General features: G+C 38.4%; 1 protein-coding gene across 2 annotated transcripts in view; it reads left to right on the forward strand.

Moving 5' to 3' along the window:
• notch3 (notch receptor 3) overlaps nt 1-22,628 on the forward strand; it is a 92,890-nt gene that overhangs the window by 803 nt on the left and 69,459 nt on the right. For both annotated transcript variants that reach the window (XM_051920869.1, XM_051920870.1), the window contains exon 2: nt 3,382-3,460. In XM_051920869.1, coding sequence (XP_051776829.1) covers nt 3,382-3,460 — 79 coding nt within the window. The remainder of the gene's footprint in view (nt 1-3,381; nt 3,461-22,628) is intronic.

The following is a 22,628-nucleotide window of genomic DNA, read 5'->3' on the forward strand; positions in this document are numbered from 1 at the left end:
TGCTGAATTGTACAGCTCGATTCACGCGTGGAATGAGTATGAAACCTCTTTATCAAGGTTACGAATACATTGCAGTTAAATCGTCAGGATATGTGTTCGTAAGCCTACCGGTGAGCTTTCTTACTGGATATTTTGATGTAAGTGGTGCTACAAGAGACCGAGGAGATCTCAATCTGACAGCAATAGTAGTGAATAGTGATGGTTTCGTGGTCACAGTGTTTGTAGTAGAGTGGGGTGAGGGGGAGAAAAGGGGGGGGGGGGCGGGGGAATTGTAGGGGGTGGATTTAGATGGGTGTTGAATGCGCAAAGAGCGAAAGCAGCACCGTGAGAAAATAATTAGCCGAGTAGCGCCCGGGCACTTTGTTTCAGTTGAGGACAGCGGGTGCAATTCAAAGCGCAGCAAATCCTAAACGTGTCCAACTGCTGCTGCTAACTTGTTTCATTAAAGTCATTTTGTAATTGCAAGATAATCTACCTTGTTGCACTTGTATAAAGTTCCAAACATATATAAAATGACTGAGGTGTTCGGCGTGCTGTCCAGCACTGGTTCCCTCCTTGCACCTGTTGCTGTCTGAAAAAGGCACTTGAAAAGTTGGTGAAACAATGGATCCCCGTGTTTAACAATACTACCTCCCACCGGTGAATATCCAGTCTCATTTCATTTCGGATAATTGAATCTGTGGTAAATAGAGAGGAAAAAAAAAGTTACCAGGCGCAGTCAACCAAATTGTTATGATGTTCGAACGGTGCCAGCCTTGGCACTGGTACAGGTCATTGTTTAAAAAAATCTCAGCGTAGTAAATTGCATTTAAGGTGCTTCGCCTTGGAAGGCATATATTAACGAAGGAATGCCCGACCCACCCCCCTGCAACTTTTCCCTTTTCAAGAGCTAAGTTATACATTAGCACCAGGGAGCACAATCTGTGCCTTTGTTTTCCATTCCCAGTGCGCGCGGTGATGCTTGATGATTTAGAGCTTTGTCACAACTACTTGTGGGTCGCATTTCGGAAGATGTTCTGGAATTTGTATCTGATTCAAGGCTTTGGTTGCAGTATTAATTAAACATCATGCAAGTGAAGCGAGGGATAACAATTAAAAAAACATCAAGCATAAAGATTACTGTAAATTAAATTTCGATACGTTCCGTTTAATATGTAAGTAAGCCGCAGGTGCACAGTCTGATCGGATACAGGCGGTCTTTGCGCAAATAAAGAAGGCAGCGTACAACTGTGAACTTTACAGATTATCATAATAGCGATATTTCGCATTAAAGGTTAAGATATCAAACGTCTGGAAAAACATTGTTATTATCTACAACTATGTGCGTGATGCCTGACAAATTATGTGACGCTCATGAAAATAATTGTTCTGAAATGGAACTTTACTAGGCTGCATGGTTCCTCGTAGCGCCAGTTAATTATGGGAAGGGATCTTTACATATGAAAATGGGTTCTTAGGACTTTGAAAAGGCTCCTAATATGTGGAGAAAACATAAATCTTTAATATAGGTTACCTGGCGGAACACTACCAGATCAAGGAAACCTGAACTTAGACTACGTTAAGTGTGGAGCAAGTACCATTTTAAAACCAGGAACGCTGTGTTATTCCACAGATCTGTTACCAGCTAATTATGCTTTTATATGGAACCTGCAACATTTTTAAACAGCTAAAGGTTCTTTCTGGAACCTTTATGTGGATGGATCTTTGGGAAACCAAAAAAGGTTCTCCTATGGCATTGCTCTGAAGAACCACTCTGGTACCTTTATTTGTAAGAGTGTATAATAGTCTATTATAATTTGAAAATCTGTGTAATACTCTTCCATAAGGATGCTTCATTGGAATACGTTACAGTATCCGCAGTTTCATATTATATTGTTTTAAAATATATGTACTTAATGGCGTTTCCAGTTTAGCAAGCAAGTGTGCAGTCTACACGAGACATGAAATTAAAGTATTTGTTTTTTTTCCTCCTCCTTAAGGCTGTCTGTATGTACTACACTGTACTGTACAGCCAAATGCAGAGTTGATTGAGGGAAGTAGGAACCCTTTATTGTTCATAGTGGAGGAGTAGAAGGGGAAGTAAAAAGAAATGTGACGTGACGTTTATCATTTCTTTCCTCGGGCTGGACCGCATATAAAATCTATACAACTGTTTGCAACTTTTTATAGGGGAGGAAATTGAAGAGGGGAAGATGCAAACTGCAGTAAGCGCAATTTCCTTCCTCAAAACATGTTTGCACATGCAACATGTACTTGTAATGGGGTATGAAAATCAGTGTAAATGAAATGTAAATGTATACCATTATATGACAATATACAGCGTTATGAGTGTATATAAAACATCCATCCATTTAGGTAACACATGCAGTCACGCAGTGTTTAAAAAAAGTAGACTTAACAGTTTGTCAACAGATTGTGGGGAAGAGCATCCTACTTAAGGATGTAGCAGTACTCAAGGATCTAACTAGTTTCTAACTGTCAAAATGCATGGCTAATCTCTAAACTGAAAACAATATCAAATTAACATCTACACAGAATGCAACCCGTCCCTCACAAACCCCATATCCGCATCCCACTTATTCAAGCCTTAAATGAGTATGTAGGTATTGTTTGCTAGTGTAATGTAGTAGTTAAACCTTTGGACCTCAAACCCTGAGGTTGCGGGTTCATATCCCGTTACTGGCACATAGTATGACTATGAACAACTCACTTCACCTGCCTGTGCTCCACATGGAAATACAACAAGAAATGTAACCAATTTTGTAAGCCACCTCGGATAAAAGCGTCAGCTGAATAAGTAAGAGCAAGTGTCCCACTTTGGATTGGCATCCTTTCCATGTTTAGCTTCTACATGGAAGTTTTAGGCAAAGGTGAGAATCTCAAATTAATTTGTACAAGTTTTCCCAGATTGAGAATTTTTTAGATTTTGTGTGGTCCTTTCTCCTGGTTTATTTTTACTTCTTAACTTTTTAAAAAAAAAAAAAAAACCCTTTGGGAGTGGTGTTTGCACTGCGCAGAGTAAGCAAACATTTAATCACACTACTTTATCTGGACCAGATCAATCAGGACTTGTATGAATAGAATCAACATATAAGGTTGACATGTTATCTCCTAACTCCGGATGACTGGAAACTCAGCAATTTACTCTTAGAATCTGAGATCTCTGTAAGAGCTCCAGCATGAATCTAACATCATTCCTACAGATTTTGTAAAATGAAATTATTTTTAAAATGTGTGTAAATGCAAAGTTTCATTTTTATTGTGTAGTTCCTTAACTTTGCCACTTTGATATGTTTTTTTCACTGTGTATAGCACCTTTAGAGGTTGCATGTTATCAATGGCGCTACATAAAATAAAGATTAATTGAACTCTGTGTTGCAGGTTTCAAATGCCAGGACAATAGCTGGCCCTGTGAAAACGGGGGTACGTGCGGTTTGTTGGATGGCCAGCCCAGATGCGCGTAAGTATTCCCTCTTTCTAATTTGGTAATTGTGGCTGGGGTTCTTTGTGAGCAACCTTGTCTTGCAAACCCCTGCACATCGGGCGACCATTTTCTTCCGAATGAATGGGGCTTGTGAGTGCTTATAAAGGGAAAGAGAGGGAATGGTTGCTTTCCCCCGATGGTTTTTCGCTGAGCATCTGCTCACAGGCGAACCTAAGGTCTCTCCATTGATACCCAAATGAGGAGGCACGCAGCTGGAGAGTTAGGCTGTGATGGAGCTCGTCCAAAGGCCAGCTAATCTCGCCGGCTTCACACTGACACTCATTCCTCCTTCGGCATCCCGCCCTTTGTGCAATAAAACCACAGCCATTGTAATGCTGCTGCCTAAGAATGAGTTTGCCAACTGTTGGCATTGTAATACAGTTTGAAGGGAGCAGCGTGTTGCTCTGGGGGTTCCTGAGACCAGGGTTCACTCAAAGTGCTGAGTGTCCCAATATGTGCAATGTGACAGAAGAGGGTAGAATTATTTTAAATCTGAGAGTTTGAGTGTCTCATTAGAAAGTATCACTCCATCCTTACACACTCATCCTTACCTACTCAGTTGGTTTTAATCTACTGCATGTAGTAGCTTTTCTTTATTTATATTCCTTCAACTTGTAATATTTCCTTGACTTTACTGCACTTTTTAGTGAGGTACAGTAGAGCAGTGACAGTTTAAAGCACTTTTGTAGACAAACACTCACTAGGAAGGAGCAGTGTGTGACACAAAAATGAAAGTATTTTGTCTTTAAAGCTTTTTCATGCAGAATACTTACTGTAAAAGACACATTCATAAAGTAGTGGCCTGTATGGAAAAAGTCATATTAAAAAGAAAAATCCTTTGCACAGGTGTCCACTATAAAAGCTCTGCCATTTTATCTATTTTCACACTTGCTTAATCCAGTTTAGGGTCACGGAGCCTGGGGCTTTTCTCAACAGCATATAGTAATTGAAATAACTTTTTTTAAACATACATAATGCAACTCAGGCTCACGTGAGGTGGGAGCATATCCCAGCAGCACAGTAACCAACCTGGGATGTGAAGCCTGCCCGTCAGAAGGTCCGTTCCTGCACATAACCCTGCTAAGACTTGCACAAGGCCAATCTGGAATGAATTGCCAGTTAACTTAATGTAGGTGGAAAACCCAAACATCCATCCATCCATTTTCCAACCCGCTGAATCCGAACACAGGGTCACGGGGGTCTGCTGGAACCAATCCCAGCCAACACAGGGCACAAGGCAGGAACCAATCCCGGGCAGGGTGCCAACCCACCGCAGGACACACACAAACACACCAAGCACACACTAGGGCCAATTTAGAATCGCCAATCCACCTAACCTGCATGTCTTTTGACTGTGGGAGGAACCCACGCAGACACGGGGAGAACATGCAAACTCCACGCAGGGAGGACCCGGGAAGCGAACCCAGGTCCCCAGGTCTCCCAACTGCGAGGCAGCAGCGCTACCCACTGTGCCACCGTGCCGCCCCAGACAAGAGAAAACATGCAAATTCCACAGAGACAATGATGTGGGATTCACATGCTAGATCTGTGAGACCATAGCAGTAACCAATATCCTGTCCATATATATATCCATCCATCCATCCATTTTCCAACCCGCTGAATCCAAACACAGGGTCACGGGGGTCTGCTGGAGCCAATCCCAGCCAACACAGGGCACAAGGCAGGAATCAATCCCAGGCAGGGTGCCAACCCACCGCAGATATAAATATATATATTAAAATAGTCAATTTATCAAAGTGCTCACTTTTTAAAATGTAACATAAATCAGAAGTTTGGTAAAAGCCTTTTTAGAACTTTTCTATGCAGTAGTGCCTACTATGAAAGACATTTTATGGGGTAAATACGTTAGATACAGTAGTGTTCCCAGTGAACAATTGTATATTAAATTTTCATCAAGATGCAATTTCTTCCAAAGTGCTTTGAATTAATAATGTTCCCTATGAAAGCCCTCATCAATAGTTGAATTAATAATGTTCCCTATGAAAGCCCTCATCAATAGTAATATACCGATATCAGTTGTTCACTGTGAATGCTGATTCATGAAATAAACACTGTTATTTGATTTACAAAGAATTTCGAAAGAATGCTTACTATGAAAGGTGCACTACTATGTAAGCATATTTTTAAAGATCATCTGATTGATATGGTATGTTTTGTTGGGCACATTGAGAATGTGGTGCTCATTTGCAAGGTCCTATGTTAAATCAACATATTTGAGATAATAAGCTGTGCACTGAAATGTGCCGTACCAGGTAAAAGCTTAAGTTGGACTATGCTTTAGAAAGTACTCATAGATAAGTGTACACACCAAGGGTGACTCTGTATGAAATAACATGTTGAAATGTTTCCCAACATTATTTTTTACATATTAAAGTAACTACTGGGTGCTGACCATTTTATCCCCAATATTTTGCAAAAGAGCACAAGTTGTTTAAAGAATTCATCATTGAATATGTTGGAATGTTTTATAATGGTCAATTGGCAAATAGTTTAATGTTTGTAGATAGCTTTGAGAAAGTACACAATTTAAACAGTTCAATGTGAAGTAAACTTCCTGGGAGATACTTTGCAAAGTTGTTTGAGATAATAGCCCTTACTATAAAACGCACTACGTTAAATAAATAATATAAAGTAGATAACTCTGGTATTAAGTTGAAATATTAAATACATTTTGAAATATTACTTATAATAAAAGGTGAGTTGGCAGAGTGAGTTGCTGCTTTGCAACAAGTTGAGAATGGTTCATATCCTGGGTGCTCCCTGCGTAGTTTGCATGTTCTCCCCACATTTGCATGGGTGTTCCGTTTTCCTCCCAGAATCCAAAGACATTCAGGTTAGAACCATGATGTGTTGTTGTGTGTTCACCCGGTGATGGACTACTTACAGTATCTGCCCAGGGATTGTTCCTGCCTTGCTGCAGATGCTTGCTGGGATAGGCTCCACTTTCTCCATGACTTGATAAGGTTTAGAACATGGCTGGATAAAAGGTGGGCGGCATGGTGGCGCAGTGGGTAGCACTGCTGCCTCGCAGTTGGGAGACCTGGGGACCTGGGTTCGCTTCCCGGGTCCTCCCTGCGTGGAGTTTGCAAGTTCTCCCCGTGTCTGCGTGGGTTTCCTCCGGGCGCTCCGGTTTCCTCCCACAGTTCAAATACATGCAGGTTAGGTGGATTGGCGATTCTAAATTGGCCCTAGTGTGTGGGTGTGTTTGTGTGTGTCCTGTGGTGGGTTGGCACCCTGCCCGGCATTGGTTCCTGCCCTGGGATTGGCTCCAGCAGACCCCCATGACCCTGTGTTCGGATTCAGCAGGTTGGAAAATGGATGGATGGATAAAAGGTGCAAGAATATGTGAAAAGATTGAAAAAGTCTCACTTTTTTGAAGACAATACTTCAGAATAACTGTTATATCTTAGGGGATTAAAAAATGAAATCTGATGTTCGTGACTCTCAGAAATACATGAAATATAACAATATGTCCCAGTTTGAACAGGCTGCCCATCTAAACAAGTTTTACTGTGCAGCAAGCACGGCTTAGCTGACACAGCCATCAATCCACCAATCGCACAAAATAAAAGCAACACCCTCCATTGCCTCATTCGGTTGTCATTCAAACAGATGTGTTGATTTTTGTTTTTTTTACCCCACGCCCTGATCTCTCTCTGACGATGATGTGACAAAGCACACAATAAACAAATGAGAACGGGCATTATGCATAGGCATGAGTTAACATATATAAGGTAAAGAAGTGTCCCAGTTTGGAACATCTGGTCACGCTACTGGCGCAACTCCATCCAACATACGTTATGTACTGATGGGATACGCTGCGACCCAATAATGGCATAAACGAGTTAGAAAAATGGATGGATGTTTCTCAGAGCCGCATCCAGTTTACTGAACTTCAAAAAATATGTTAGTGTCGCGCCAGAGTAAAACGCCGCCATCAACGTGAAAAAGGAAAGAACTAATGCTGGACGGGAGGCCAGTTTATATCTTGGACGCAGGCCGTTTTTTTTTGTTTTTTTTTTAGTGATTAGTGAAACTCAACGTAATGTCTTTGGGATACGCAAAGACAATAATGAGCCCGCGGAGAGAGGGCTTACGAAAACAAAAAGCAATATGTGTTACCGCGGTGCAGGGCACTGCTCAAGGCCTTTTTCCACGATGTTGCTTTTCTTTGGATTATTACCGAACAAAAGTACCCTGTTAACGTGTAGCAATGTTGGCGAAAAAAAACAACAACTGTCTGTTTCCTTCTTTTTATGAATATATCCGCTTACTTATTGTGAACCGTCCTGTCTGGTCGCATTGTTAGCCTGGTAGCGTCTGCTTCACAACTGGAATGCTTGGCGCGCACCCTAAAGCCGTAGGAATGATGCCTCACGCACGCGCTCTTGTACGCGCGCCTGCAGGATGACCCGGGTTTGCGCACTTTTTCGCGCCATTTAGGCATCATGACGCCTTTGGTTTGAAGTGGAACGGGTGACCCGTCAGAGGCGGCGCAGGGCGGGTTTGCCTGGGCTCGGAAATTTTTCACAGCGCAGATGTCGAAAAGCGATGCCCCGGGTGATGGTGAGTGCTTGTTTATTTCACGCAACGCCCTTCCCATTGTTTTCCGTATTCAGTTTCAGTTCAATTAAGTTTATTTTTGTTTTACCGAGTGCAGGCACAGAGCGCCATGATGAGTTCTCCGGTAGAATGCTACCATGCATTTTTGCAAATGACTAAATACAGAATTGGTACACACAAAGTGCACATCATGTTGAGTCCAATTAATTTGAATGGAAATCAATAATATCTGTCAATTAATTAATTCCTGAATTATATTCTGTCTTGATTTAATATATTCTTCCATTCTGTAATCTGTTCATCCAGTGCAGGCCTCTGGCCATTTTTTCCCCAGTGCACATCTCCCATCCAACCATCAGTTGTTTTTTTCAGTTTCAGGCTTGCGGTACTAAATGCAAATTTATTAGCATCTAAGTCAGGGGTGTTAAACTCCAGACCTGGAGGGCCGCAGTAGCTGCAGGTTTTTATTCTAACCCTTTTCCTATTAGTGACCAGGTTTCAGTGCTAATTAACTTCTTTCCCCTTCATTTTAATAGTCCTGTTTTTAAGCATTCGGTCCTCTGAATTGATTCTTTCCTTCATTAAATGAGAGCCAAACAGAAATGAGACGTGAAACAAGCTGACAGATGACCAGCTAAATTGGGGCGTCAGTCTCCAGCCAATTTCACTCTAACCAGTTTCTTAAAGAGAAGCCACTTCTTGCTGTTAATTAAACCCGCTATTTAATTCCACAGCTTGTTGCTGCTCTAATTCTGCCACAGCAGACATTTACAAAAATATTTATTTTCTTTTCTTTCTTTTTTTTTTCTTAAAAACATCATCAAAAGCTTGAACTGAGAGATCAGCCTTACTGAGATTTTCACCTTTCTTTATTTTCAGATGTTTTGTGATGGGCACAGGTGAACTAGTCATGTGGCGGTTTGTTTTGTGTCTCATTATTGTTTGGCTGTTAATTAAGGAAAAAGAAACAACTGAAAGGCCCGAGTCAAGTTAATTAAAACTAAGGCAAAAGAAGTTAATTACAAGCAAAAACTGGTCACTAATGAAGAAGATGGTTAGAATGAAAACCTGCAGCCACGGCGGCCCTCCAGAGACTGGACTTTGATACCCCTGATCTAAGTCATCTAATTTTGTTTTGTATGGCGTTTTATTAATTTAGTAACATGCAGTGCCCATAAAATTACAGTTGTACAGGTGGTGCTCTCTCTTTTTTAAGTTGGGAATAAGTGCTCTTACAAACAGCATTTTATATAGTAATACCATTATGCAAACCTTACAATACAAGAAACTACTGATAGCAAGAGGGTACTTTTGGTGCTACATAAATATTCTTCAGTGTATTATAAAGAGCGGCAAGGAAGAAGTCATTTTTAAGTTCTCATCTTTGAAGGCCTTGATCAAAATATGTTAGGGCTTTTTTTTTTACCTGGTCTGAATCACAATTAATCATAGATTCTGCTATCCTTTTTCAAACTTGTTTAATTTAGCTGAGAGGCGTAGGGCTTGGAGCTACCATACCATGCTATCGTGGGCTGCATCAGGAATGGGCTGGAGGAGGAGTATAGGGACCTAATCAATGACTTTGTTAAATGGTGCGACTCAAACCACCTATACCTGTACACCAGCAAAACCAAGGAGCTGGTGGTGGATTTTAGGAGGCCCAGGCCCCTCATTGACCCAGTGATCATCAAAGGTGACTGCGTGCAGATGGTGCAGACCTATAAATATCTGGGAGTGCAGCTGGATGATAAATTAGACTGGACTGCCAATACTGATGCGCTGTGCAAGAAAGGACAGAGCCGGTTATACTACCTTAGAAGGCTGGCGTCCTTCAACATCTGCAATAAGATGCTGCAGATGTTCTATCAGACAGTTGTGGCGAGCGCCCTCTTCTACGCAGTGGTGTGCTGGGGAGGCAGCATTAAGAGGAAAGACGCCTCACACCTGGACAAACTGGTGAGGAAGGCAAGCTCTATTGTTGGCATGGAGCTGGACAGTTTAACATCTGTGGTAGAGCGAAGGGCGCTGAGCAGGCTCCTATCAATTATGGAGAATCCACTGCATCCACTTAATAGTATCATCTCCAGACAGAAGCGCAGCTTCAGCGACAGACTGCTGTCACTGTCCTGCTCCACTGACAGATTGAGGAGATCGTTCCTCCCCCAAACTATGCGACTCTTTAATTCCACCCGGGGGGGTAAACGTTAACATTTAACATTATACATAGTTATTGTCTGTTTTTCACCTGCATTATTATCATTCTTTAATTTAATATTATTTATTGTATCAGTATGCTGCTGCTGAAGAATGTGAATTTCCCATTGGGATTAATAAAGTATATCTATCTATCTATCTATCTATCTATCTATCTATCTATCTATCTATCTATCTATCTATCTATCTATCTATCTATCTATCTATCTATCTATCTATCTATCTATCTATCTATCTATCTATCTATCAGTATCAGTATCGCGTGCAAGTGTGGCTCCAGCACTGGTTTGGGTGCCAGTCCTTCATAGGGCAGACTCCTGCATGCACCTTCACTCACAAATTAACTTGACTTCATCTTGTTTAAGATGTTTCTCAGCAGCATCGTAACAACATAAATCTTCTGAAAGCAATTACAATTTCAGCAGTGCACAGCAGAGTCAACAGTGTTAGATGTGAACTTAAAATGTAAATATGGCGGCATTCGTCTCACATATACTGTACAATTGAACTGTTACTATGTTAAAGTAACCCTTAAATGTACCACCAGTAGTGTTGCTGTATGCTAAACTGACAAACTCATGAATTGAAGAGAATTTATATTGCAGTGCAAGTTACAATTAATACAAGATTGCCAAATTGATGCAGCCAAGTTTGCAAAAGACCTGATATCAAGAATAGAGAACTCAATTAAAAGGACGGTAGCTCGAGCACAATATCACTTCTGTTGGAATCTGCTTTAGAGAAGTAATAATAGATGATTCAGCAGTATAATAAAATTTATTCTAACCATCTTATGAACTTATATTTTCCATTACAAGATGATAAGGAGACCAAGCCTGTCTCGGTTGGTTGGGTCCAAGCCAGTAGATCACAAGGTTCACTCACACATGCACCACAGATGGGTTTAAATTATCAATAAACTGACAATCTATGGCATCTGCTTCAATTTCCCACTACAGAGCTGAAAAATCAGTTGATTGTTTTGTCTTTTGAAATGCATTGCTAAAGCAGTTAGTGTGTTGTGAAATGCGATTGCAAGGAGGCCATGCTTCTTGTTTGCCCTAGTAGGTTGATGGACTCCCGAATTATAGTTTGCATGTATAAGGAAGTTAATCATTTAACCCGGATTACTTGGTGAGTTACACGATCTCCTCTATGTTCACCCACAATGCATTTCAAATCATCTGCTTGAATAACCTTACATCACTTGTTGAATCTAGCCCAAGTAAGAAAGTTACAACCTTGGATGGAGTGCTTGTGCAAAAGTGTCTTTACTTTATGACGTGATTTAAAACCAGAACAGCAGTAGGGGTGCATTCAAATGTAATCACATTGCACTAAAAGCGTCATGTTGTAAATGTTTAACTTTTACAATACTCTTCGTGTTTCATTTTCAAAGATGATTTATTGAAAATGTCTTTGACACCAGATGGTAAGAATATAGTTTGGTTAGTTTTTGAATTGTGCACACATCAGTCCAACTTTCAGGTCATTTGCAGTTTCCACATTTTCTCTTTATACCTAGATCACTCGCATTCATAAAGTGTAGTATGCCACTGAAAACTTACCAGCTTGCATTTCTTAATCAAAAAATAAAATAATAAATTGAACTGAATTAGTATGAGGAAGAGGAAGTGTGTAATAGGTTGACTGGGAATGCTGGGTGGGTGGTTGGTGGATCAATTGAACCAAAAACCGGTGGCGTTAATGTAAAGGCTTGATCTTTGTAGGACTTTTCTGAAAAACAAGAAAAATAATAAAATTTACTAATACATATAAAAGCAAAAAAGACATCTTTATACAGCTACATAGTAACATTAGGCTCTTTCATTTTATGTAGACATGCACATACACTCAATGTAAACTGCGTGCATTTTCAGCGCTTCCAAATAACAATGTTCAATTGTGAATAACTGGTGTTCCCCTTAAGTGATTTTTTTTTTTTCCTAGCCATGGTCAGTGCAATTTATTAGAATTTATTAATAATGAAGGCAGATAGTGACTAGGTGAAAAATCCTTCTTTTACAGAAATTTTATTTTATTGTCCTCTATGCCAATGTAATAAAGCCTACTTAAGACACTTAGTTTGGGAGGCTATCCTGAAGGTTGAGCAATAACTTGGTGTTTAGCACTGCCACCTTTTTTTTAAGCTGGGGTACCTTATGTAGTGTGCATTTTCTTTCTGTATTAGGTTTGGTTTCCTTCAGGTATTCCAATTTCCTGCAACAGTGCAAAGCCGTTCATGTCTTTTAATGGAGACTTTCATTGACTCTGTATAAATGAGTATGGGTGCTTGGGGGTATGCCCTTTAAAAGATTGGTGTTCTGACCAGGACTAATACCTGTTTCTTTATGGATAAACTTTGGCACCAACAAATGGTTTGTTTTTAAACTATTAAATAATGTTTCCATATTGCCTGTGTTAGACAATTTGTCTCATATCTGGACATTTAGTTTAGCTAGCCACAAAAAATTTGTTAAATTACATTTGGAAAATGTCACAAAAGAAAATTGGATATGAAAGTTTTGTTGTATTTTATTTTTGGTAGCATTTACCATAAATGTTTGTTTTCTTGGCTCTCAGCAACTTGTGATCCTTCCCAAAAGAATTTGTGATTTTGACACTGCCAGAAACCCTAGTTTTTAAGGCTGCTAATTCATTTATTTTCTGAAATAAAATAACAATTTCCATTCAAGGCTACTGGGCCTGGAGAAACCCACTCTTCCACTCTTGACTGAGGATGAGAGTCCCTTGTAGGATGCACTAATGCTCACATACCCACAGTCGCACATAGGATGCCAGAGTACCCAGAGAAAACCCTTGTGGACACTGGCACAATGCTAGAATGTCAATAACCAAATGAAAAGTTCTGTGAGACAGCAATGCTAACTAACTACAGCACCACTGTCTCAAATGTGTTAACAAATTGTTGCTTCAGTCAAAAAACAAGTTTTTTTATCTTCTGTAGAATTGACATAATGGTGACTATAGCACATTATGGCACGTAAACATTTCAGGTAGCTCAGTAGAATAGTGAATGGTGCTTCTGCTGCTTAGCTGGGGGGACTGGTGTTCTGCTCTAGTTGCTATCTATTTGGAGTTGGCTTGTTTTTTTAAAACTATTGTCTCATCCATGATTGCCTCTTGCAGTGATAGGCTTCAGATCCAGTAATAACAAAATAAGTCCTAAAAGAGATGTTAATGCCTGCCTATTTTCTTAACTGAAGCAAATGACTGTTACTTTAACTTTCATCTTTAAGAAAGTCACAGTTGACTTCATTTTTAGTTAATCACACATGAAGAGTACTTGTCGTGTCTTTGCTGTGTACCTATTGAATCCTGTTAACAAAGTTCCAATCTTGATATCTAATCTGTAGTAGTTCCTGTGCATACCTCCACCCTGTGCACAAGTCAGATACTGTAATAAAACTAACTTTTGCTACAGATTACAGAACGACAGCATATATAGACAGCTTCCCTTTCAGAATCAGGTTCTAGTTAAGAAAATGAAGCTGCGTGTGTGGATTTAAACAGGCCTCCATTGTGGTTCTGTGGTACTTTGTGTATCATTCCTAATTCAAGATATTTGTTTTCATTACACCATTCATGCATACATACCATAAGTATACATTTCCACAGTTTCTCTCTAATATATCACCATCCTCTTTTTGATTAGCCGCAGTTGAAAAAGTAAATGCTTGTTAATGTGGAAATGGTTCGGAAATGATCAGAAGCATCTATTTTTAAAAAGATTTTTCTAATTTGACAAGATAGAATTTAGAGTGCTTGAAGGTACACGACCTATGCTGGTTCCTGTATACCTGGATTGCGGTAACTCAGTGGAAGAATGGCTCACTGGAATGATGGGGGGAAATGAGTCAATTGTGTAGAGATTTCAGCTTCTTCAGCTTGGCAAACAGGTGGATCAGGAACAGCCTACAGGGATTACATCTGAGATGAAGGACAGGTGAAACTACTATTAGGTCACTGATGAGAAGAAAATGTGAAGTGGAGTTTCGGTACAGCTGGAGCTGTTTGTTAACAGGTCTTATTAAAGGCAGGTAGCGAATGGCACTTGGTCGTAAGGTATTGTATAAATATTTTCTCCACCAAGTTAATTTTTTCAATTTAGTTATATAGTATTTAAGGTTGTTGAATAACTGAACTGTTTGAATTAGTTTTTGTGTTTTATTTTTTTTATCCTAATGTTTAACTTTTGCATGTCAACTGTTTTGGTGAGTGAGTAAATAGACCCTATGATGGACTTGTGTTCCTGAAGGTTTTCTTCCAACCTCTTCCTGAAGCTACAATGATAATGCTTTACGAAGAAATTTCTTTCTTCTCTCAGAAATACATGCATCATTAATTTTCCCATAGTGAAGACCATTTCTTTATAGTAGATTGTGTGTTGCTGTACTGAAGAGTTTTTCAGTGTAAAACAGCAAGATGCACTTTTAATTTCCTCTGTTGCCATTATTTTTAGGGATTTATTCTGTTTTGCTTGCTGTTGAAAGTTCTGCCTCTCATATGTTATCAAAGAGATTTCACACAACTGTTACTTCTAATGGAAGGCCATATTGTGTTTATACTCTTCTGTTCATCATGGGAGATATCTATTTAGTGTGTCCAGGGTTTTAATATGTTAAACTCTAAACTGAAGAAATTTCTTAGCAGACCAGCACAGTATCAGGCCCATGTTCAGTCCTAGGTGGAATCTAAGAAGTGTTGGGATGTAAAAGGCAAACTAGATTTTGGCTGCAAAAGTGTTGGGTTTTCCTGGGTCCTCCCTGCATGGAGTTTGCATGTTCTACCCGGGTGCTCCGGTTTTCTCCCACAGTCCAAAGACATGCAGGTTAGGTGCATTGGCGATTCTAAATTGTCCCTAGTGTGTGCTTGGTGTGTGGGTGTGCGTGTGTGTGTGCCCTGCAGTGGGCTGGCGCCCTGCCCGGGGTTTGTTTCCTGCCTTGCGCCCTGTGTTGGCTGGGATTGGATCCAGCAGACCTCCGTGACCCTGTAGTTAGGTTATAGCGGGTTGGATAATGGATGGATGGATGGATGGTTGGATGGAAGTGTTGGGTTTGGCATCCACTTTTTCAAGGGTGAGAAAAAGTGCTGTGTCACCCAGGGTGTCTTTCCATTCCATGTTGCATGGATTTGTGCCACTTTGTTTACTAAAGGCAAACCCTGTCCTGGTTACAATTAATTATTTTATGTTTAGATTGATCAGTATTCATGTAAAAGCATCATATTTTTTTACATACTGTAGCTATTAATCTATTTACAGATAAACATAAGCATACTGTGAAATGTACAATGTCAGTGATGTTAGCTGTGTTCAAGTGAAAGCATCCTTAAGGATCCCCAAGATTTGTAGGATAAGTCATGGATTTATAGTTTAGTTTATGGTTTTATTTCAGAACCACTGTTTCGTTGGATTGTTAAAAGATTTCACAAAATTGACTTTATAGCTAACCTGATAGTTGTTCTCAAAATACTTCTCTGTAATTCAAAGCTAGCCTTTGTTTTAGGGAAATATGGAAAGTCAGCTTTGTCCTTCCCCTCTTTGAATAAGAACTCCACTGTGTTGTTTTTGGTAATCTGGTATATGAAGCATGTTTTCTGCACTTGACTTGGTTAAATAGAGGAATTTCTCTAATATGGTCCATTTCAGCATCTTTCTGTTGCACCACAATGAAATGATGGGGAAGAATTGTAGATCACCATCTTATTTAAACAAACAGCAGTTTTTTTTCCTGCTCTGATATTTAACTCTGTCTGACCTGTTTGTAACTGAGAAGGGAGGCTCATAATGTGGAAATTGAAGAGCTAAGGTAACCAGAAACTATGCTACAATGCAGCTTTATTCAAAGAGAGGTATGTTTGCTGTAATTATACACCTGGGTATGTTGGAAGGGGCACAGTGACAAATGAACCATAAATGAACTGACTTATAGTGGTCCTTGTTATCTTTAAGTGCTGTCCTTTTTTATTTTCGCTTGAAAGGTTAAAGTAATTAATAGAACTCAGTCTTCAACTGGCAGACCTTACCTTGCAATGTACTGTATGGTGAATTTGGGACATTTATTACAGTACTTTATTTAAAGCCAAAATGACTATGATTACCATGTTTAAAATATGGTTTACATTTAGACTGGTCTGCTTTACATCATAATTAAACAAAAAGTATTGGTTTTAAGGCTATTGAAACATCTGTAGTTTCCTTTACTATGCAGTTTAATTTTTTAAAATTGAATAGAAAATAGAAATTATTGTAAAAAAAAAGTGTCATTTTTGTTAAAAGATAGCTATGGACATTTCTTTGACATTTACTTTATTCATCCTTTTTCTTAAATGTGTATAGTCCATTACATGTTAATGGGCAGCCAGAGCTTATACAGCCAACTTAAATGTAATCCAAAACCTTAACCTGGACAAGAGGCCACTTATACTTCCATAGCCATCCACATTCACATTGAGTCAATTTACAGTCACAACTGACCTAGCATGCATATTTTTAGGACTGATAAGGACACAATAAGAACTTTCAAATTCCATACATGCAAGTATAGTAACAGCCTGGAATTAAACCAAGGACCAAGGATCTCTTTGACAACAGCAGTAAGCATGACTGCTGAGCCAGCTAACATCTCCCAATATGCACAATATTTTTTGACTTTTGATCTAGTCATACTTTTTCTGAACCTGAAATGCCCAGCACAATTCGAGTGGAAGTGAAATCCTATCGCAGTATCAACAATACACTGATACACGCATACTTCTACATTCTTCTTTATGTTGGCGCACGAGAGTGTTAATGTGTTGCATGTTGGTTGGACATGAAAGTAAGAATATTGCTGTACTCTGTACACATGACAATACTACTACTACTGTTATTATTATTATTACTTCTACTACAGTTCATGTCAGCTAACTAATAAATAGCACATCTTAGAATTGTCAGAGGAAGTTCAGAAAGAACTTATAGACGACGCATACATAATATAGACCTCATACCTAAGCCCTGTAAAGAGGCAGCACTCATTGTTGATTCAGCATTTTTAATAAAGCTATTTTTTAAATATTTGCACTATGTATTAAATAGTTTGCCTCCCAAACGTTTAATGTTTTAGTTTGAATTCTATTTACTTCTTAAAAGCAGCTAACAAAGGATGAATGTAGAGCAATGCAGCATTCAGAGCATTCTATTTTTATCAATAGTATAAATTAGCAGCCGTTACTTTATTTGTATGCATCCATTAGGTAGACCTATACGTGAATGGCTCTGTAGTTCTCATCCCAATAGTTAGAGTGCTCCTGGGGAAATGTGAAGTGTACATACAACAGTGTGTAAATATGTTAGCTTCTAATTGTTTTTTGTTCTTTTTAATCCACCTGTATTGGGCAGTGCAGCACATCAGGATGCTTTTCTCTGAGCATGTCATTTTCCTTCTATGTATTCATATTGTAGGCTAAGCAAAGAACTTGCCTTGGAATTACTGTGAAAGTGCTGTAGAAAATTAATTGTGAATGATTAAACACCTTCGTTTTCTATAAGTGAGGCTCTCATGGCCAAGAGCTCACTATTAAGCTATATTCATGAAAGAAACAATAATGATATATAGGATACAATGTAATTTGACATTTGCATCTACTTTAAATTACTGTATTCATTTTAGTTAATAATATAAATCATTTCACATAACAGACATCCAGCCATATATTTTGAAATGCTCATTATTCATTAAATAGTCACTAGTTTTTGTGTCTATTAACTAACAACAGACTGGATTTCAGTCTATATTACTATTACAGAGTTTTACGTTGTTGTTCCTTTCAGATTAGTGGTGATCCAAATCGTATTCCATTAGCAGAATACATACAGATGAAACGTGGCATGGATAGTCCATCATTCTATTCGAGAATATTAGATTTGAGACAATGTAGAATCCTCTTATTACCTTAATATTGAATGTCTGTAGAATGAAACTTAAGTACTTGTAAAAACCTTACTCTAACACAGACCTTGGAAACTATGCACAAACAGTGACTAAGTCTGGAATCAAACTCCGATCCCTGTATCTGTGAAGCCACAGCAGAAATCGCTCACCTGTTCAGAGTGTTGCGAGGTTTTGTTTTCCTTTATCAAATATGACTGAGTGTAGTTTAGCTAGTCTGGGAACAGAGCTGTAACAAGGCTCTGGGAAGAAATTCCTTTAGATAAACAAACCAACTTTTTCTACTAATTAATAATGGAACAGTGCTGAGTGTGATAAGAGTTAGCAGGTGTGGATGCATATATCTGATGGAGTGCCTGATCTGCTTTGTTTAAGGGACAAGGGGACTGAATTGTGAAACTTTGTCAGCCCTTTAGGATTATATTGTAATCCTGGAGGCAGGTTCTTTGCTTGGCTTTCTTTTCACTAAAAAAAAAAACATACATTGAAAAAGATAAGAGCAAGAGTTTTTGTTTTCTTTTTCTTGCTAACAGATCATGTGGAAAAATATGGAACTGCAACAAATCTTTTTTTTTTTTCCCTCCAGAGTTTAGAAAGTTTTACTGTTTGAATTAGTGTTTGATTTTAGTGTGTTCTTTCCTTGTTTTCTGTTTGTGAGCAAATGTTGACCATAAGGGAGGATTTGAAAATCACATAAGAAAGAGGTCAGTAATGTGTGATCTTAATACCATAAGCAACCATCAATTAATGCTTTCAGGCAGTTAAGGCAACCGGCACGTAACTCCTTTTGCTATTAAAATTGCTGCTCTTTTAAAATATGTTTGCCTTTTCTTGCATTTTTTGAAAATTGCATTAGAGTTAAGTGTTAAGGTGACATTATGTTTTATCAAAATTACAGGTTTCTGACATTAATTTACAAATTATTCTGTTAATCTTAATTTCTCTGTCCCACAGCACAATCCGTTCACAGCAGTAATTTGCCTGCTCAGCTCAAGTTTTCAAATGGCCTGTGCACAGCAGCACTTCTCAGCATGATGCTTCAGTTCAGTTAATTAAGAAACACAAGTGGTTTTCCATATAAAAGAAGAGCTGCAGGTGCAGGGGCCTCCTTCATATATGTGACTATCAATAATATGAGTCTTTTTTAACTAGGTCTACTTGTCCTTTATGTTGTATTGTTGCTCTCAAGGATCATTAATAAACCTGTGCAACATTTTTGTTTTCAATAAATAAAAAACTATAGACTGTAATTGTATTTCTTATCAAATGAATGGAGTAAAGGGCATTATTATTATAGGAAGTACTGTAAGTCACCTTAGAGTCCATAGGGATCTTGTTGGTTCAGCATGAAAACTTCACTGGTCCCTGAGTATATTTATTCTTTTCCAGGTATGCAGTTTTTTGTTTGTTTATAAGGGATGTACTGATTGGCTGGCCAGTGATTTTCTTTTTTAATAAGTGGCAACTTTTATATTACAAATATGAAACAGTATGTTTACTTTATTAAAATGTTACTACCTTGCTTAAGAAAACCAACTTGGAAAATCTCACGTTTTTCTCACGCATGTAATGTAGTGACTACTAAAATAAACATTGTGGCTTTTTGAATGCAACAGAGCAGCCTTGGTCTGTCATCTCACTCACTCTCTCAAAACCTCACACAGCTTGAACACAATGCTTATACTTTTTATGTACCCGCTTTGCTTTCTTGGCCATAAGTGCTTACAATGTTTCACAGGAACAGGCAGTTTTTGTGTTTCTGTCTGAAATCAAATGGGCACTTGGTGAGCCCAGAGTAGGAACGAATTGAGATTGCTTAATATACAATAACACTATGAATCCCACCTTTTAATACTCAAGAAGCAGGACAACATTACCATTCACACTTTATCTTTATCGATCGTTACTGTAAGTTTTTTTTAGTTGAATAGAAATTGCAGTGAGAATACAATATAGTTAGGGGAATTTGGCAAACCACTTAATCCAGTTGCACACCAAGACGTTTTTTAGACTTCCAAGATGCATTTACTTTTTAATGGCTTGATGTATTTCAATAACTTTTTATAATAAAACACCATTCTAAGGAACGTTAAAATACAGATCTGTAGTTCAGTGTTTTATATTAATTTTTTTTCAGTTCGAGCGTGCACATGTTAAATGATGATCTCATGGTGCCAGGTAGGAGAGGATCTTTTTGATTTTAGGGTCTTTCAAAATGAACACCACCCCAAGGTGCTTTCCAAGTTACTGAATAGTAGTAGTTTACATGTTTGACTACTGGGCCAAAGGCAAAATGAAATGCATTGCTGATTGTCAGACAAGAAATAAAATGTGGGATTGAATTGTCAGTCTTGTAGTATAGAGAGAAATGCCTTTACTAAGTAGGGAACTACACAGCCTGCCTGGTCTGTAATTGATAGAAGTCACTACTGTAATTTACATTAACATGTAGTTTTACATCTACTGCATATTTAGATGTTTGAGTCCATTTACACATGAACTTTGAACCGTAAGTGATTGCCACTGTGTCCTGCTCCATTTTGTTAGATTACCTGATTTTTTTATTTTGATTTTTTTGTGAGTGAAGAATACCAATATGTTTCAGTTTTTTTATGTACAATATACCCTCTCAGCCTGATACATATTTTTTAGATGTTGTGATGCTCCAAGTAAGCAATGCCATGTCATTGCTGATAGCATTGCTGTTTCAACATGTCTTTGAGCGACTTACAACTTACTTTGAATTATTTATATGACATTTTGTGATTGATAGTACCCTGAATTTGATGAACAAATTCAGATTGGCTGGTCTAACTGCTAAAAATGATCCTGTTTATTGAATCTCTGAAGAGACTTTGGTGAGCCTTCCTAAAGATTAAGTTAAGTTTGCAGCACTTTTGCTTTTTTCTGACATTCTAAAGCCTCATCCACAGCTCTGTATCATGTTAATGTTGCCTATACAATAGTCTTGTATATAACATCTCAATCCTCTTTTATCATAGTTACACTGACCAATAAAAAGCAGATTTATCATAAAAGAACAGAGGGGAAGACTGGTGTCCTCCTATATACTTTATATATAATGTTCCATGAAGAAATTTCGTCCCAGGTATAATAAGACTTGTCTGCAATCAATGCCATATAAATTAACTTGGTTGTAAGATATATTCAAATAAGAAAATCAAAATTAAGTTCCTCCACTTAAGATCTCAATGTTTTAGGGTCCCCTGACAACGAAAGCATCAATAATCTCAATGATGGGTATGTGTCAGTCTGTGTGTCACAATTTCTTTAGGATGGTCTAGAGCTAAAACGGCTGGATGAAAAAATACCAAACTCGAAACGTAAGCCTGTTATGAGATGACGATGTGAGATTAGTTTTTGAGCAAGAGTAAGAGGCACTCTAGAGGAAACCTCAAATACCGTAATTCTGCAATTAATTATGAATTCTTCTCATCAAGTGCTACCGTAATGACCTTTTTTATGATCAGAAAGATCAGCATCAGTGCGGTAAATAATTCCTGAAATGTTAGAGTAGTTCAGGTAACTTGGTTCCTAGGGTGCAAAGCCTACTGACGCTCACGTCCAAATTTTTTTTTGATTGTCTGCCACAAACACCAGAGCTGATTAGGATAGTATTGCTTAGTTATGTGACTCATTTGAAGCATGCAATCAATCAGTATAAATATTATCATTTAAAAAATGTGCAGTTAATGTTCCAGGTGATGGCTTGGAATTACATTTAATTGGTATTGCAGAATTGCAATGTTTCTACTGTTCTGAGTGTTGTTTGGACTTTTGGTCATAAAGATGTATCCAAGTTTCATCCCCAATTATGGAGCATTTTTCAGATTTCCCCCTGTTCAAATTTCTTAACTCAGTTTTACCTGAAACATTGACTACAATTATGTTTTAGCAGGAGTCAGCATTCAGGGTACCAAATGTTCACAGACCTTGCTTGTGTAAAGTTGTTATTCAGAAATGTATTAACACCTAACTAATTATTGTAATGTCTACTAGCTCGCACATTGACAATGCTTCTTTATTATTATTTGTTTCATGATGGAAACATTTTCATCTGTCATCAGTGCTGATGACCTTGGGTCACCTTCAAGAGAGGCATTGTTCCATGTCATAATTCTGTAGCCCATTTATTGAAAGTATCATATGAAGGGAACGGGTTCTGGTATACTTTGACTTGTCAAAGTGAATCTCCATATGCATATTGTTCACTAGTGTTAGAAATTCAAAAATAGCATCAGACTTGACTTTGTTGTTTTTGGCAGCCATGTTGATTTTTTTTTTGGAAAAAATAAACATGCAGTAGTAAACACAAATGAAAAAAAACTTGTAATTCACTTATTTTTAGTACACAAATGTGAATCTTTGGC

The sequence above is a fragment of the Erpetoichthys calabaricus genome, chromosome 17 (genome assembly GCF_900747795.2).
Source record: "Erpetoichthys calabaricus chromosome 17, fErpCal1.3, whole genome shotgun sequence".
Taxonomy (NCBI): Eukaryota; Metazoa; Chordata; class Cladistia; order Polypteriformes; family Polypteridae; genus Erpetoichthys; species Erpetoichthys calabaricus.